Raw genomic sequence first — 18,999 nt, 5'->3', positions numbered from 1 at the left:
AGAGAGGCGTGGGGTATGGTGGGAAAGGAAAGAAGTTTGGGAAACTTTTGTTTTTTTTAAAAAAAAAGATTTGTGCCTTATAACTTAATTGGAGTTAGTTTTAAAGTTGGGCCCTCTTTTATTTTATTCTATGGGGCTTATTATATTAAGTGGAAGTATAAAGGTGAGGGCCCAATTAATTAAATCCTTGGGCCGATAAATTATTTGTGACGAATTATTTAATTAATTCCGAAATATTTTGAGGCATGAATAATTATATCTCAAGTCCGAAATAAAATAATTTCGAAGAGAAATAGTTGCGATAATTTAATTATGCGCTTAAATAAATTTTAAGAAATTTATTTTCGACGTCATGGAAAATACGAGGAGCCAACGGAGGAAAGAACGAGTGTAAGCGACCGGCCGGCATCGCAAGCAACGCCTTGGGCGGCCGTCGAATAATCGAAAATGCACGAAAAACCGAGAAAATGAATTAAAAGATTTTAATTAGAGTGCATGCGTTCTAAAATGTCTTCGTTACCGAGATTGATGAGTACTTTATGTATTTTCCGAAAAGGTGGTTCGCACGCCCGCTAAAGTCGGAACGAGAAGCTACTTAAGGAAAACTCTAAGCTATTGAGGTGGGCTTTATTACTTAAACTCTTTTATTTGAAATGATATTTATACGGTGAGATAAGGGTGGTTTAAATGTTATGTCATGCCATATTTTATGTTTTGGAATTTCCTATCTGATTGTCTACTAGGATAATGTCCTACTAGACTTTGATGGTTAACGAATTCGGGTCTGACTAGGGAGTGAGTCCCTACTCAGGCTAGTGTACTAATGGGGATCGTGAGCCGTCCTTTGTGGTCGGCCGATCCAGTGATCGAGTTTGTGGCCACATTCTCGTTTCACATGATGGTTCAGATATGGTACATGATGGAGGATGACGATGATGTTTGCCTGCGCAGGCACTATTTTATTTAAGGAATGATTTAGTGTTTCTCGGCCTTTTAAAGTAAAACCCGAGTTTCACTCATTGATGGCTTGACATATCTATATCGATAAAATGTATTTCGGGCATGAGTTCACTGAGTGCATCAAGTACGCAGCCCCTGCATATGTTTTCCCTATGTGCAGGTTGAGCGTGGATGGGGGACGGAAGATGTTGAGCATTGGACAGAGACAGTATTCAATAAATGATCTGGTTGCTATTGTGTCTTCATACATAGTAGTAGCTAACTCTCAAATGCTTCCGCTATGCCAAGTTGTAAAACTCCTATGTTTTCTGTAATCTGTTGGACTATTTTTTTTTCTACGAACTATGTTTCTTCGTGATCTCAGACTATAATTTGATAATAAAGTTTCGTCTTTTGATCTACATGTCGTACCCCCTTGATTGATTCCCCTTTCTTCCCCGCTTCTTAATTCCCCCACTAGTCGCGATCCACCGTGCTTTCTATCCTTAGGAAGTGCGGTCGTGACAGAATGGTATCAGAGCAATTTTTCTTTCCGCTCTGGACCGAGAGTCTGTTATTCAATCTAGTCTAGACTCGTTTTCGCTAGACTAAAAGAGTATTCATCGAAGGCTCAACATTCCATCTCGCCGCGCTCAACAAGAAAGAAGGTAAAATGTTTTGAAATGAGAAATGTTTATGCAATTGATGTTGGACCTGATAATGAAAGAGAAGTACCCGGAGTTATTCGTTAGAGATGAACAAATTACGGGATGAAATTTCTGTTAAGGTGGGTAGAATGTAACGCCCATACTTTTTATAATGCTTGGCGCGCATAAATCGAGGAACGCTCGAGGAATTTATATTTGGAACAACACCAAATATAAGTGGTTACGTTGGACGATTTTAATCGTTGTGAAGATAAGATAACGAATTAATTAAAGTTTCCGCAAATTTTAAATATTGAAAGAAACGCGAGAATGTAAAGTATATATATATATATATATATATATATATATATATATAGGCTTCTCAAATTAAAATAGGAGTCCAAATGTTTATATAAAATGTCCTTGGGCCATAACAATCAAAAAGCCTAACAATTAAATAATTATACAAATTGGGTGTTGCAACTAAATAAGCCCAAAATCAATTAAATCAAATGGAAGCAAGCCCAAGAACCTTTCTCCTCCTTCTTCTGTTCATGGTCGACGGTTTCATCCAAGTGGAGACCCTCCATTTCCACCTTCTTCACCTTCCATCTCCCTCAATTAACTCTACAAAAATCTAGAGTCACCCAAGATTAAAAACTTATTTATCTTTACCCTACTCTTCTACTTCAACACTTCAAGAAAGAAAAAAAAAGGATTTTGAGAGAGAGATAACCGAGAGAGAGCCTAGAGAAGGGGAGGAAGAAAAAGTGGCTTCCATTTTGTTCCAACACCCAAGTTTACGTCGGAAGGTATAATTTCTTCCCTTTTTTTTTTTCTGAATCTTGAACTTTAGCATATGTTCATAACATTTGTGTCGCATAAACCAAACAAGAAATTCAACAATTAAAACTAATTACAACTAATCGAACATCGCTGTAGTTAATCGAATGCGAAAAGAACATAATTTGAATACGAGAACTTAGCTTTCGGGACGTTTCGGGGCTGTTCGAAGTTGTTCAGGGCTGCGCGGTGTCGGTTCGGGGCGGCGGCGACAGCAGGGGGTGGCTGCTCCGGCAGCTGGACCTCTCTGCGACAGCAGCGGTTCTGTCCGGCGACTCTAGTGAGCGACGGCCACCAACAGCAGCGCTTCCCGGCGAACAGCATGGATGGCGACTCCGGTGAGCAGCAGCGGCGGCCGGCGACCGCACGGGAGCAGTATCGACAGCGTGGCGATGGCTGGACCTCCTCACTCCGACGGCGTGTGACGTCGTGAAGAAGAAGAACACGACGGAGAGGCGACGAGATTTGAGAGGGAGCTTCTGTTTTCTTTCGTCGACTGCATTTTCATCGAGAGTTAGAGAAGAAAAGGAAGAAAATAGAAAGAAGGAAAGGAGGAAGAGAGAGAGAGAGAGAGGCGTGGGGTATGGTGGGAAAGGAAAGAAGTTTGGGAAACTTTTGTTTTTTTTAAAAAAAAAGATTTGTGCCTTATAACTTAATTGGAGTTAGTTTTAAAGTTGGGCCCTCTTTTATTTTATTCTATGGGGCTTATTATATTAAGTGGAAGTATAAAGGTGAGGGCCCAATTAATTAAATCCTTGGGCCGATAAATTATTTGTGACGAATTATTTAATTAATTCCGAAATATTTTGAGGCATGAATAATTATATCTCAAGTCCGAAATAAAATAATTTCGAAGAGAAATAGTTGCGATAATTTAATTATGCGCTTAAATAAATTTTAAGAAATTTATTTTCGACGTCATGGAAAATACGAGGAGCCAACGGAGGAAAGAACGAGTGTAAGCGACCAGCCGGCATCGCAAGCAACGCCTTGGGCGGCCGCCGAATAATCGAAAATGCACGAAAAACCGAGAAAATGAATTAAAAGATTTTAATTAGAGTGCATGCGTTCTAAAATGTCTTCGTTACCGAGATTGATGAGTACTTTATGTATTTTCCGAAAAGGTGGTTCGCACGCCCGCTAAAGTCGGAACGAGAAGCTACTTAAGGAAAACTCTAAGCTATTGAGGTGGGCTTTATTACTTAAACTCTTTTATTTGAAATGATATTTATACGGTGAGATAAGGGTGGTTTAAATGTTATGTCATGCCATATTTTATGTTTTGGAATTTCCTATCTGATTGTCTACTAGGATAATGTCCTACTAGACTTTGATGGTTAACGAATTCGGGTCTGACTAGGGAGTGAGTCCCTACTCAGGCTAGTGTACTAATGGGGATCGTGAGCCGTCCTTTGTGGTCGGCCGATCCAGTGATCGAGTTTGTGGCCACATTCTCGTTTCACATGATGGTTCAGATATGGTACATGATGGAGGATGACGATGATGTTTGCCTGCGCAGGCACTATTTTATTTAAGGAATGATTTAGTGTTTCTCGGCCTTTTAAAGTAAAACCCGAGTTTCACTCATTGATGGCTTGACATATCTATATCGATAAAATGTATTTCGGGCATGAGTTCACTGAGTGCATCAAGTACGCAGCCCCTGCATATGTTTTCCCTATGTGCAGGTTGAGCGTGGATGGGGGACGGAAGATGTTGAGCATTGGACAGAGACAGTATTCAATAAATGATCTGGTTGCTATTGTGTCTTCATACATAGTAGTAGCTAACTCTCAAATGCTTCCGCTATGCCAAGTTGTAAAACTCCTATGTTTTCTGTAATCTGTTGGACTATTTTTTTTTCTACGAACTATGTTTCTTCGTGATCTCAGACTATAATTTGATAATAAAGTTTCGTCTTTTGATCTACATGTCGTACCCCCTTGATTGATTCCCCTTTCTTCCCCGCTTCTTAATTCCCCCACTAGTCGCGATCCACCGTGCTTTCTATCCTTAGGAAGTGCGGTCGTGACAGAATGGTATCAGAGCAATTTTTCTTTCCGCTCTGGACCGAGAGTCTGTTATTCAATCTAGTCTAGACTCGTTTTCGCTAGACTAAAAGAGTATTCATCGAAGGCTCAACATTCCATCTCGCCGCGCTCAACAAGAAAGAAGGTAAAATGTTTTGAAATGAGAAATGTTTATGCAATTGATGTTGGACCTGATAATGAAAGAGAAGTACCCGGAGTTATTCGTTAGAGATGAACAAATTACGGGATGAAATTTCTGTTAAGGTGGGTAGAATGTAACGCCCATACTTTTTATAATGCTTGGCGCGCATAAATCGAGGAACGCTCGAGGAATTTATATTTGGAACAACACCAAATATAAGTGGTTGCGTTGGACGATTTTAATCGTTGTGAAGATAAGATAACGAATTAATTAAAGTTTCCGCAAATTTTAAATATTGAAAGAAACGCGAGAATGTAAAGTATATATATATATATATATATATATATATATATATATATATATATATAGGCTTCTCAAATTAAAATAGGAGTCCAAATGTTTATATAAAATGTCCTTGGGCCATAACAATCAAAAAGCCTAACAATTAAATAATTATACAAATTGGGTGTTGCAACTAAATAAGCCCAAAATCAATTAAATCAAATGGAAGCAAGCCCAAGAACCTTTCTCCTCCTTCTTCTGTTCATGGTCGACGGTTTCATCCAAGTGGAGACCCTCCATTTCCACCTTCTTCACCTTCCATCTCCCTCAATTAACTCTACAAAAATCTAGAGTCACCCAAGATTAAAAACTTATTTATCTTTACCCTACTCTTCTACTTCAACACTTCAAGAAAGAAAAAAAAAGGATTTTGAGAGAGAGATAACCGAGAGAGAGCCTAGAGAAGGGGAGGAAGAAAAAGTGGCTTCCATTTTGTTCCAACACCCAAGTTTACGTCGGAAGGTATAATTTCTTCCCTTTTTTTTTTCTGAATCTTGAACTTTAGCATATGTTCATAACATTTGTGTCGCATAAACCAAACAAGAAATTCAACAATTAAAACTAATTACAACTAATCGAACATCGCTGTAGTTAATCGAATGCGAAAAGAACATAATTTGAATACGAGAACTTAGCTTTCGGGACGTTTCGGGGCTGTTCGAAGTTGTTCAGGGCTGCGAGGTGTCGGTTCGGGGCGGCGGCGACAGCAGGGGGTGGCTGCTCCGGCAGCTGGACCTCTCTGCGACAGCAGCGGTTCTGTCCGGCGACTCTAGTGAGCGACGGCCACCAACAGCAGCGCTTCCCGGCGAACAGCATGGATGGCGACTCCGGTGAGCAGCAGCGGCGGCCGGCGACCGCACGGGAGCAGTATCGACAGCGTGGCGATGGCTGGACCTCCTCACTCCGACGGCGTGTGACGTCGTGAAGAAGAAGAACACGACGGAGAGGCGACGAGATTTGAGAGGGAGCTTCTGTTTTCTTTCGTCGACTGCATTTTCATCGAGAGTTAGAGAAGAAAAGGAAGAAAATAGAAAGAAGGAAAGGAGGAAGAGAGAGAGAGAGAGGCGTGGGGTATGGTGGGAAAGGAAAGAAGTTTGGGAAACTTTTGTTTTTTTTAAAAAAAAAGATTTGTGCCTTATAACTTAATTGGAGTTAGTTTTAAAGTTGGGCCCTCTTTTATTTTATTCTATTGGGCTTATTATATTAAGTGGAAGTATAAAGGTGAGGGCCCAATTAATTAAATCCTTAGGCCGATAAATTATTTGTGACGAATTATTTAATTAATTCCGAAATATTTTGAGGCATGAATAATTATATCTCAAGTCCGAAATAAAATAATTTCGAAGAGAAATAGTTGCGATAATTTAATTATACGCTTAAATAAATTTTAAGAAATTTATTTTCGACGTCATGGAAAATACGAGGAGCCAACGGAGGAAAGAACGAGTGTAAGCGACCGGCCGGCATCGCAAGCAACGCCTTGGGCGGCCGCCGAATAATCGAAAATGCACGAAACCGAGAAAATGAATTAAAAGATTTTAATTAGAGTGCATGCGTTCTAAAATGTCTTCGTTACCGAGATTGATGAGTTCTTTATGTATTTTCCGAAAAGGTGGTTCGCACGCCCGCTAAAGTCGGAACGAGAAGCTACTTAAGGAAAACTCTAAGCTATTGAGGTGGGCTTTATTACTTAAACTCTTTTATTTGAAATGATATTTATATGGTGAGATAAGGGTGGTTTAAATGTTATGTCATGCCGTATTTTATGTTTTGGAATTGCCTATCTGATTGTCTACTAGGATAATGTCCTACTAGACTTTGATGGTTAACGAATTCGGGTCTGACTAGGGAGTGAGTCCCTACTCAGGCTAGTGTACTAATGGGGATCGTGAGCCGTCCTTTGTGGTCGGCCGGTCCAGTGATCGAGTTTGTGGCCACATTCTCGTTTCACATGATGGTTCAGATATGGTACATGATGGAGGATGACGATGATGTTTGCCTGCGCAGGCACTATTTTATTTAAGGAACGATTTAGTGTTTCTCGGCTTTTTAACGTAAAACCCGAGTTTCACTCAATGATGGCTTGACATATCTATATCGATAAAATGTATTTCGGGCATGAGTTCACTGAGTGCATCAAGTACTCAACCCCTGCATATGTTTTCCCTATGTGCAGGTTGAGCGTGGATGGGGGACGGAAGATGTTGAGCATTGGACAGAGACAGTATTCAATAAATGATCTGGTTGCTATTGTGTCTTCATACATAGTAGTAGCTAACTCTCAAATGCTTCCGCTATGCCAAGTTGTAAAACTCCTATGTTTTCTGTAATCTGTTGGACTATTTTTTTTTTCTACGAACTATGTTTCTTTTTGATCTCAGACTATAATTTGATAATAAAGTTTCGTCTTTTGATCTACATGTCGTACCCCCTTGATTGATTCCCCTTTCTTCCCCGCTTCTTAATTCCCCCACTAGTCGCGATCCACCGTGCTTTTTATCCTTAGGAAGTGCGGTCGTGACAATCAGGCTAATCAAAAAACAATTATTTATTATTCATGGAATAATTAAATTCCAACTGGCCAGTTTTGGAATAATAAAACCTTGTTCGAGATCCTCTTGAGTACATTATCAAACGAGACTCACCTCGCGCACGATTCAACATAATAGAAATTCTAGCACAGCTAGATATTAATCACCACTATCCAATATATCAGGATTATTGGGTTGCGAAAAACCCGCACCAATTGATAATTCAAAGTAGTGCATAATAAATACCGTATGCTCAATGCTAACGTATGTAGATTAAGAAATAGTTATTTCTCAAGAACCAGTCTTTCAGTAAATAGCATAAAGACACGTCTTGCCGTTAGATCCATTCAGTGCTATACCACACCAATGTCATCTTATTTCAGTAAGGCTTAGAAATAATCGGACTGACACTGCAACATTTCGCGATAGGTAGCCAAAGCCTATCTAGGTTGTGAAATTCTTTTTTCTCTTTTGCAAAGCATTGCATAGAACCGACTGTGTTTAAACAACATCTTATAAATGTACAAGCAAACACAATGTAATAATATATTGATTCTATTTGTGCAAACTGATCGAATAATACTGAATCGGGTTAAAAGTGAATTGTAGAGTTTTTCGTATACAAGCAAGATTTTATTCGTGCTCGAAACATGCTTTTCAGTATACCAAACCTAATAATCTCCCACTTATACTCAAAATATACTTTCAAGTATACCCACTGCCAAAAACTCTCCCACTTATACTCAAAGCAGGTCTTGGTGCTTGATATATCGAACTACCATTCAATTCACATCATGTTTGAAACATGTTGCCACAAAGGCATTTTCTGTGAAAAATCTGCCTGGTTGTTCTCTTATTATATCTTTGTCACCATAATGTCTTGTTGCACACTTGATCTTTAATTAATTTTATCTCTCTATGTGATTTCTTAGCTTTATTAGCTCGTGTGTCCCTTGAGTTAGCCTTCACTAGAGTAATCGTAAAAAAATATAATACTCATAGGCATATTCAAACTTACGATTAAAGCTATTAGGAAGATATTCCTAAGGTAAACACATGCTCAGAGGATGACTTACTCGATCAATGATTAGTCATAAAACTAAGTCAGTGTAACCCCAAGGACATTACATGAATGACTAGTAAACTAGAATATAGCGATTAATCTTTCTCAAGTACTATGGTATATTCTTTACCTCAATCAAAGTCCTTTGCCATGGTTAATATGCTATACACTTGCTATGCATAAGCAAAACTAATATCAAACTTAGTACACATCATAGCATACATGAGACAACTATCTCCAAAACTAGTTTCATTATTCTTGATCTTACTAAGTGTCGAATGACACTTGACTAGAGACAAGACAATTCCATCTTGAATGGTAAAAACCTTTTCATGGAATTTCTAATGCTAAAATGTTCAAAGCAATGTATAGATATAGGATTCCTAAGAGAATCTCAACATTCTTTTAAAAAATCTTAAAGACTTAGATGCTTAGAATGTAATTAGTTTCTCTTAAATCATTTATCTTAAACTGGGTAGACAACAAGTTTCCTACGCCAGATGCCAATCTTAGTTGTTTGCAACTTTTGTAGATTTCATCATGGTAGAGTACCAATAATACCATATTTAATACACTTTCAACTTCCTTGTGCTTAGAGCACTGTTAAGGACACAAGTCAAATTCCAAACATTTGACAATTTTGATAAAACACATATACTCTGATTTAGATGTTTGCCTAAGACCACGAAGGTCTTCATAAGCTTCCAATTATGTGTTTCTGGCCCTTTATTACATATCCATTAGGATGTTCTGGTAGATGATTTCCTCAAGACTTCTATTTAAAGAAGGCTGTCTTGACAATCACAATACATACATTCTAATTTATGTAAGTTCTAATAGACAATAGGATCGAATAAATCCTTGCAAAACGAAAGCGAGAAGATTGTTCTCTTTAGGCATAACCCTCTGTCATTGTCTAGCCTTGTAATAACCGCTCGTTTAAAACGCCCTTTAGTATTGTTATGTTCGGAATAAAGATCTAGCACTCCCTTACCACGTTGTTCGAACAGAACTCTATGCCTTTTAAACTTAATGTTACTAGTTCACCAAAACCGAAAGAGTACGAAACGAGCAACTAAAATTAAAACAATCTATTGAATAAGAAAAGATATATGAAACAAACATAGGGAAAATGGGACGATGATATTTGTTCTTTCCGAACTAAAGGTGCGCAATAAATATTAACTCATATAAATGTTCACATGTTATTGGAGAATGAAAAAAAGGGGAGAAGAACTAGGAAAACCCTATCCTATTACAAATAATTAGAAATGGCCAATATCAATCGAAACCTAGCTAGTACAAGTCTTCCACCAAACTTGATTCTCTAGCTCCTTCGATTAACCTGCACACTGTGTAAATTGATTAGAACAAGGACTTGATCCTGAGGGATCTAACAAGAAAAATAGACAGAAAGCAACTAAGGAAGAACAAGTAGAGATATGGCTCGGGTCACAACAGTGACCAGGCCAAGAACCTCCCCACACACTTCAACCACAAGTCACAAGATGGGAAGCCGTCGAACACTGGAGTCAGAAACCCTAGCCACACCGACTACTACCAAACCGTCCATTCCAGCTCACAATCAACTAAGTCTCACGAATCTCACAAGCACATCACAAGTTCTCCCACCTCTAAGACCAAACCCAGTCAGATCTGGAACCCTAGGTTAGATCTAACATCAAACTCCAAAGGAAACCGAGAGAGTATCCTAACTCACAATCTTCACCGATAGATCCAACTAAAACATTGATCAATCGGAGGAAACAGAAGATCAGAGGAGATGACCGGCGAAAACCGCCTTAGGTGTAGAGAGAGAATGTAGAGAGAAGGCAGAGGAAATATCCAGAGGGTGAGGGAGAGAGAGAGTCGGTTTTCGAATGAGGGAGGAAGTGAAAGGAATCACACTTAACACACACCTCGCAACAAACCTTGGATCCAACGGCTCAAGGAGATGATCTGAGTGAGGAGCTACACGTGGCGACCATCGGTGTGGCTTAGGTAAGTAATGGGTCAAACAAAGCATGGGCTGCCCACACAAAATAATTGGTCTTCAGTATTTAATTAATCAGGGCCAGCCCAATCAAATAAATACATAAGTCCAAATCAATTTAGTCCACAAATATTAACAATAAGTAATTTCAACAGGTACATGTGTAATCATTAAATGATTGTTGTATATGTTGGGAATTCATTAATCTATCATATTGTGTACACAACGATTACATATATGAAAAATAATTCATACTCCCACGGCAGTACGCAATTCTCCATTCATAGTGTTTCGAGAGATTAAAAACGAAAACACATATTATCATGCATTCAGGCAATTCACGTAACATGAAATTATTTTGCATAATTAGAGCCAAAAATTGGCTCTGATACTAATTGCTAGGGTTGAATACCCTTGCACAGTGGAAGACTTGTACAAAACAAATAAATCAGACGCATGATCTATTTGACCGATTATGGGATTAATCAATTCACATGTTAAAACAGAATTGCATGCTAGAATGCAAATAATTCATGCTTAAAGAATAAAAATCCTAAAACATGATTTCTACGGTTTAGAGTTACCGATTTGATTCTCCAAAGAATCATCGATTGCTCGTGTCTTCTCCACGATGATCTTCAATACTAGACCACAGATCTTCTAACTGGTTGCCGAACTGTATTTCGAAATCAGTGTGGGTTGATCTTATCAAAATACTATGACTCGAATAAAGAAGACAGAAATTCCTCGCAGAGGAGGAGAGCTGAAAATTTCGTCTCCTTCAATAATGAGAGAGGGATGAACATTTCATGTAATAAAATTGTGTATTTTCTGTCTCATTTATTCTCCTATTTATATTAAGTTCATACTAGGCCCAGTCAGGGATCTATGGAAGTTTTTGGATATGGCCTCACCCAATTAGCTTTTTACTAATTAAATTGAACCCACAATTTAATATAAGTTTATATTGAAATATTACGAAATTAAATTGAACCCACAATTTAATATAAGCTTATATTGGAATATTACGAACAACCACTACAGAAGTAATATTGCACTATGTTAGAGTTTAGTATACTGAAAGCATCTTTCGAATGCTTGTATATGTAATCACTCTTTTATCCATTTGTTACCATTTTATGTTAAAGAATATTTTGTTACAATGTATTTTGCTTATGTATTGCTTATGTATTTATGAGATGTTGAAATGCGTTTTCCATTTAAATACATAGTTTAAGAAAAATGAGTCTAAGTCTTCTGCATAGTAGACGAGTTGTGAGCAGCGTTCACAGTAGGTAACCTGTCGGTTCTTGCAGAAGGAAAATTGTTTCATAACCTAGAGAGACTTTGACCACCTATCGTGAAAGGTTGCGACGTCAGTCCGAAAGTTTCCTTACCGAAGGAAATGAACGACGTCGGTGTGGTATAGCACTGAAAGGATCAAACAGTGAGATAAGTCTTTCTTGGCTATTTACTGAAAGACGAGGTCTCGGTGATTGTCGTTTCTTAATCATTCTTGACATTAAATTGAGCATACGATATTAATTGAAAACTACTTTGACTTATCAAATGGTGAGGGAATTTCGTTGCCCAAGAATCCTGATAGATTGGGTAATGATCATTAATGTCTAAGTGGTGCTAGTATTGTTATTGTAATGAATCGTGTGCTGGGAGAGGCCAGTATGATAATACCCTCAAGAGGTGTTTTGAAAAAGGTTTTATTATTCAGAAAACTGGTCAGTTGGAATTTATTCCATGAATAATAAATAATGTTTCTAAACTAGACCACTCTTGGAAAAAGAAATTAATTAATAATAGTCAGATAGCAGACTTGATATTAATTAATAGATATTTATATCTTTAACACGGGAAATGATTTAATTAAAGAGGAAGTCCCGGAATACTCGTAATTTCGGTTTGGACGGACAGTCAATATTATATCTATAGTGGATGATAATAATATTTAAGTTTGGGCTTAAATTAAATTGCTTTTAATTTAATTAGTGAAAGTCTGAACTGTGGCCTAATCCAATCCTCCACAGATCCATGGTCTGGCCCAAAATAATTAACTTAATATAAAAAGGAGAAGAAGAGAAGTCAAATTAATTAATTCTACCGTAAAAATTTTCTCTCTACAACTGATTGTTTGATTTATTTATTTAATTTTTTTAAAAAAAAACGCCCTTTGTGGGCGGGAGGTTTATGCAGACCTGCAACCCATAAATAAGATCAAAATGTAATGTTCCAAAAACATGATCTTAGCCCAAAAGTGACTAAGATCTAAACAAGAACATGAAGATGAAAAATAGAGGTCCCACAAGTCGAGATCCTCCGTGCTATCAAGTGGAAAAAAACCAACTAATATATACGATGAAGAAAAGAAAAACTATCAAAACCAACCACTAAAGAAGCTGGGTCAAACCACCTCTCTACGTCGGAAACGGAAGTTAGGATATCCCAGCTGGTCCATCCTAACCAGCGCCTTCAGATACCGAGGCGCAAAGATTGGATCATAGTAAATAAGTGCAGGGGTCTGAGCCCCCCTACCTGCAAGAAAATTGGCAGCCTGGTTCCCTTCTCTATAGATGTGTGAGAACCGAACATACCGCTGAGAAGTCATGCTCCGGATCAAAGCCATGTGATGTCTAAAATCCGCAGCGCCAACCTGTCCAGATGACAACAAGATAACCAGAGCGGCTGAGTCAAGCTCAATCCAAATGTGTGTCCAAAGCTCCATAGCCATCGAATCAGAGCCAACAGCTCTGCCTCAAAGCTCGATGATGCGGCTATCGGAGGACAGAAGGCACACAGAAGTCCTCCATGGCGGACCTAACGATCGCGGCTTTTTTCTCTTGGATTCAAGTTATATGGAATAGATAACTGAACCGGATGGATCAGTTAGCAAATGTCGTTGCCACTTGATCAAGTTGATCTCGCTATCGCACACCACCAAGGTAATTTATAAACTCCCAATTTTGCACTACTTTAACAGTAAAGCGGCAAGTTCGGGGTCGATCCCACAAAGAAGCTAGTGTATCAAGTGTGTGAGTAGTGAACAGGGGGTTGGCTGTTGCCACGCTTTAACTTGAGAGTTTTTAACTACTGATTTTTACTCTAGACAGAATTTAAGTCACTAACTTGATCAAGGAAATTTTAACTACTGGGTTAAGTGAATTTCAGACTGGAATGAAAATTAACTACGTGAAACAGTAAACACCATGATGAAAACAAAAACAGCTTTGATTAAAACTAAAACTTAGAACAGTACAGCGTGAAATTTAAACTAAGCTAACACTTTAGAAATACGAAAGCAAGTAAAACCGGGGAGATCCTCGGCGGGAAACTTAAGAATACGCCGACAGATATTAAGTATTTTGCAGCGCTCCTTCGATCGCCCTTTCTAACTAAGCGTTACTTTATATAAGCTATCTAGAGAACTGAACTAGACTAGAGAGTTAAATTAAACTAAACTAAAGACGGAAAGTAAAGGATCGAATCTCCTTTGCGTGGTGGCACATCCTCTATTTATAGGCTTGGCATGACTTCCAGCTAGATAACGATCTTAGCAGGGAATATTCGCTCATGCTGAGAGTGAGCGATTCATTGATTGCTACGTGCTTTCCTTCTAGAATGACGACGCTTTTCTGTTACAGATTCGTGACTCGGCTCCGTCCTTGCGTCTCATATATCAGCTCGTGTCCCCTTCTAGAACGTTGTCCTTGATAACAGAATGCTGCGCACCATCCGGCTCATAGCCTCATGTGTCCTTCTTCTGGAAGCCAGCGGTCCCCTCCTTGATGCTTGATTACTCCCCTTGATCAACTCCCTTGCTTTCTGGCCTTTTTTGTTTATGTACTTGCTTGATCAGTCTGGCCTTGTTGCCTTGGTCAAGTGGCATTTCTGCACATTTAACACTTGTTTTGCGCGATAAAACCGATCAAGTAACGTACATTTTACCCCCAAATCGATGCATGAAATGAGCCTTATCAAAATGCTCACACTTAAACATACTTGTCGGGGTATAAAGAAAAAAGAAAAGAAAAATATAAGGCAAATTTCAGGCATGGTTTACTCATTAAAAGAAAACGAAAAAAAGAAAACAAGACTCGAAATAAAAACACATATTCACATAGATGCATTAGATCGAATAAATTTCCAACAATCATACCCGAGGTCGAGGTTAATCCATTTGCCAGTAGCTTATGTTTCTTCCTTTTTGCTTTTACTTGATCAAGGTGTCAGTTCGTCAAGATTGCTCAATTTAAAATCCACTGTTGGATTCACTCAGTCACTCATTTTTCACCAGAGACGTTAGGACTGTTCACTCGGTATTGCCACAAATTTAATACCTAGAATCGGATTGCACAAGATAGTTCCTTAAGGTTCTTGTTTTGGGTATAATGAGGCTTAAGGGTAGTGGTGTATCAAGGTAGGGTCCTAGGGGTTCTAAGTTTAAAAATATAAACTGTAAAAAGAAAAAACACGTGAGTCAAGAAACCAAAGATTTGAACTATTTATTTTGCCACTAGATATCTTACTTGGTCAAGTGGCAACTTCTAGCCTTGAACTTTTGGCTTATTTTTTCTAACTTCCGACTTATCGGGTCAGGTTACAACTTTTCCTGCCCTCTTTTTCTCAAACATTTCTCGACAACAACAATTTTTTTTGACTTGATATCTGACTTGATCAACCTGATTGACTAACTCGCTCAACCCGACTACCTTTTATTTTTACTTTCTGTCGTACTATCCCTTTCTTTGAAATGACTCATCTCTCTGACCCCTTTTCCTCACGTATTTATAAAAAGTATATGGATGTGGGTCTCGGTTATCAAAGAAAGGATAAAAGTGTATGGGCTCAACTTGGTTAACTAAGGGGTACCTTGCTTGACGAGGCGGGTTCGTGGAGCGAAAGAAGAAAAGGCTCAAATTGGTTAAGTCCTAATGCCTTTAGTCCTTACTACTTGTGCAATTTTCATCTAGATATCAAAAATTCAGCCTCTCGTAAAAAATTTTCCTTTGTAACAATAGTAGAAAGTGTTCTACTTTGGCTTATAACTCACATATATAGAGGCTTCACAGTAAGTTTTAAAAAACTTGAGCTTTTCCATCATACTTGTGTCGTTCAAACTGATCAAGTTTTTGCAATCAAGTTTCTACATGTAAACATACTGATTCCTTTCTCTAACTCTTCCCAAAGTAATCAAATCTTCCACTTATCCGATTTCATGCATATTGCCTATTTATTACTAACTGATATTTTGTGTTTTCAATATTTCTGACATGTATGACTTTTATTTTCTGGAACTAACCCTCCCCCTCCCACTGCATATGAACTCGTCATCGAGGGACTGGATACAGTGGAAAAAGGGTTAGGCAACGACACAACAGAAACCAAGGAAAACTTCTCACACTTAGACCAGACACTGGGCTAAGTGTGAGGCAGTGCCAACAATCAAACATGCCTATCAAAACAGAAAAACAACAAACAAAACACATAGGCAAAATATAGCAAAACGAGCATGCATAACTTCTCACACTTAGACCCAACACATGTCTAAGTGTGAGGTGGAGCAGAAAATCAGTTATACATACCAAAAACAAATAAAAATAAAATTGTTTTGAAACTTGAAATGAGTAGAGATCGGGGGGGGATGTACTTAAAGGTTCCTTGGAGGTTGACCGGGAGACGCTGAGGGTGGCCGGGAGGATGATGGGCGCCGAAACGGAGGAGAGCATGTAGAGGGAGGTGGTGGTTGGCTGGCAAGGGTCTGTTCGCAGATCGCCTCCAGAATCCTAGCTTGAGCAACTAGCTGGGCATGAGACTTTTCTACCAGCTGCGTAAGCATTTGCTCTATGCGGAGCCTTCATTCATTGTTAGTCCGTGCAGCCTCCTCTGGCTCTGTCATGGGGACCATCTCCAGCCTTCGTCTCTGCTGCCTCTCAGGGCTTGCCGGACGATCGACCGTCCTCCTCTCTTCCTCGCGCCTGGTCTCCTGCTGCTCCATCTGCTTCTCCTGCATAGCCTTTACGTAGAAGCGAAGCTTCCCGCTGGGTACCCGTTCAAGTACCTGTATTCTTACAAAGAATTCCAGGTTAAAAAATTCAGGCTTAGGGCAACGGCTGGGACGCCCTACGTCCCTGTGGAGCACCAGGGTCCAATTCCGCCTTAAGTAGGCTCCAAGTAGGTGGCAGACGTTGAGGTGGCAGGCAGGGCGAGTGGCAATCTGATTCATCAAGTAGGCCAGCCAGTAGCCAAGGTGCACCCTCCTCTGCCCCTTCATGCCCCCCATAAAGTAGAGCTCAGCCAGAGTAATGATCGCCAGTGTATTGGCTTGGCCAAGGAGATTGCAGGCAAGGTAGGCCTGGGCAAGGCGGAGGGTCGGATCAGCAATATGAGTTCCTCTGGACTTAGAGGCTTTAAAGTCGGGGGCACGTCCGTTGCACACGGCCTGCCAGGCGGCCTGCTGATCAAACTCTGGCTTCCTCTGAGGAAGGCCAATGTCGCGCCCTAACCATTCTCCACTAGCGACCTGGGCCTCTGTATAAAGTCCCATCCTCACAGAAAACTCGTTCAGGCTCATCGTCTGCTCACGCCCAAACACCCGGAAGGAGACGCACCTGGCCTCCAAGTTTGTGCTTCCGGTAAATCGGAAGGTCGTGAAAATTTCTTTAGCCAGGTCCTTGGGCACGAAGGTATCCTCTATCTCCAACAGCCATTCAAAACCAATCCCAGTAATATACTGGGTAAATCTCTCCTCAACCCGGATAGTTTCCAGGGCTGGCTGGTGGAGTTTCTTACCTGCCTTCTGCCTCTTCGTGGGCGTCACCCTCTGGTGGACATCCTCAGCCCATTTGGGGTTTTCAAATTCCAACATCCGCTGGAAGCGGTCCATGGTTAACACCACTGTTTGTCTGGAATAGTCGATGGTTGGGGGCGCGGCAGGTCGTCCTTGTTGTCTGTGGAATGTCCGGGCCCATCGGAGCTCTCTCCCCTCTGTATCACTGCCCTCTTCTCCTTCTTGTAGAGGGGCAGGTTGGTTTGCATCAGAAATCTCAATGCCCTGGGTTGCGGGGCGCATCCTCTTTGGAGGAGGAAGAACAGTCTCCTTCCCTTTTCTCTTCCTTTCAGCCTTCTGACGGCTGTCCTCAACTGCCTCGGCCTCTAGGTTTATCGCCCCAACGGCTCCTTGTTTTCCGGCTCCTCCGGCTCATCCAACAGCCTCCGCACTACACGGGGCCTCTCCACATGCTCCTCCTCCGCCCTTTGCATGCTGGCCACCCCGGCCTCCACCTCCTTTATCAGCGTGTTGATCTCCATTCTGCGCGTTTGGAGGCGCAGCGGCTCCTCCTTCGTCTCCGGGACCGACTCATCCTCTGCCTGAATGAAGGTCCATTCTGCCCCTCTTTTTGTAGTATTTCGTTGGGGGGAGGCAGAAGGTCCTCCGTAGAATCATCATCAATGTGCACAACCTCGATCGGTTGTGTCGGCCCTAGGAGAGTAGGGGAGTTGGAGCCTCCGCCACTTGGTGGCGTCGGAGCGTTGGGAACAGTCGTGTCTTCTGCATGTGGTGGCGGCACGGACAGTGCTTCTTCGGTCGGGGCGGTGGGCTGCGCCCCTCCCTCTTCTTCAGACTCGTCCCTGATATACTGTACAAGGGGGATAAAGGGCGTAGGTTCAGGGGTGCGAAGGGGGGCTTGTGTTTGGGAGGCGGATGGAGGATGTCGGGGAGGATTTTGGGATGTAGAAGTTGTGGCTCGGTCCTTTGACAGGGATATTCCAAGGCGGGCTTTCACGGTGGAGTAAACTGTCGCGATATCCATCTCGGAGGGCATACTCCGGAGGATTCTGGTCAGGCGCCGTTGGGCTTCTTCATCTACTTCGGGAGATGGAGCGGCGACGCTGGTTTGCGGTGGTGGTTGAGAAGATGGGCTAGGGCTTTCTACTTGGGCTCGGGGCGAGGTTCTCCAGTCTTCACTGCCGGCACCGGAACTGGAAGAGGAGGATGAAGTTGGGAGTTGTTCAAGCAACATTGTTTCTGCTAACGGTGGTAGGTTTTGGTGAAGAAGATGATGATTTGGGGCAAGGGTTTGAATCTTGAGCGGTATGGGAGAGCAAAGAGAATGTACTGTAGGCAATTTGTTTAAAGTGATATCCGGATCTGAAAACTGCCTTTTATACCGATATTGCGACTGTTGGGATCCTCTACGGCTGATATCCGTGCGACTGTTCAGATCTTTGCGACTTTTCACGTACAGACGCGTCCTTTCAGAGTGCCAGCTAGCTTAGCTTCTCTGATACGCTACCTTCCTCTCTCCAGGACGTTCTGTCCAATGCAGCAGTTGGCGCTTCCTGACACCTTTCAGTGGCTACGTACGTCCTTTCATCACCTGCCCTGATCAACGAAAGTAATGTACTACCAATTAAATTCAAATTGCACTGATCAAGTGGACAATTAACTCCAGATGA

The 18,999-nt window shown here is 40.8% G+C and overlaps 1 protein-coding gene across 1 annotated transcript; it reads right to left on the bottom strand.

Annotated features, from left to right (window-relative positions):
- Positions 1 to 17,700: 17,700 nt before the first annotated feature.
- LOC121760481 (proteoglycan 4-like) lies at positions 17,701 to 18,563 on the bottom strand. Its single transcript, XM_042156140.1, has 2 exons — positions 18,003 to 18,563; positions 17,701 to 17,910 (listed from the first exon to the last, which is right to left on the bottom strand). Exons 1-2 carry the CDS (start codon positions 18,561 to 18,563, stop codon positions 17,701 to 17,703), a joined length of 771 nt encoding a protein of 256 aa, XP_042012074.1.
- Positions 18,564 to 18,999: the final 436 nt, after the last annotated feature.

Source organism: Salvia splendens, chromosome 13 (genome assembly GCF_004379255.2).
Source record: "Salvia splendens isolate huo1 chromosome 13, SspV2, whole genome shotgun sequence".
Taxonomy (NCBI): domain Eukaryota; kingdom Viridiplantae; phylum Streptophyta; class Magnoliopsida; order Lamiales; family Lamiaceae; genus Salvia; species Salvia splendens.
Note: the sequence above shows the minus strand (reverse complement) of the source record. Positions and strands in the feature narration are given on the sequence as shown.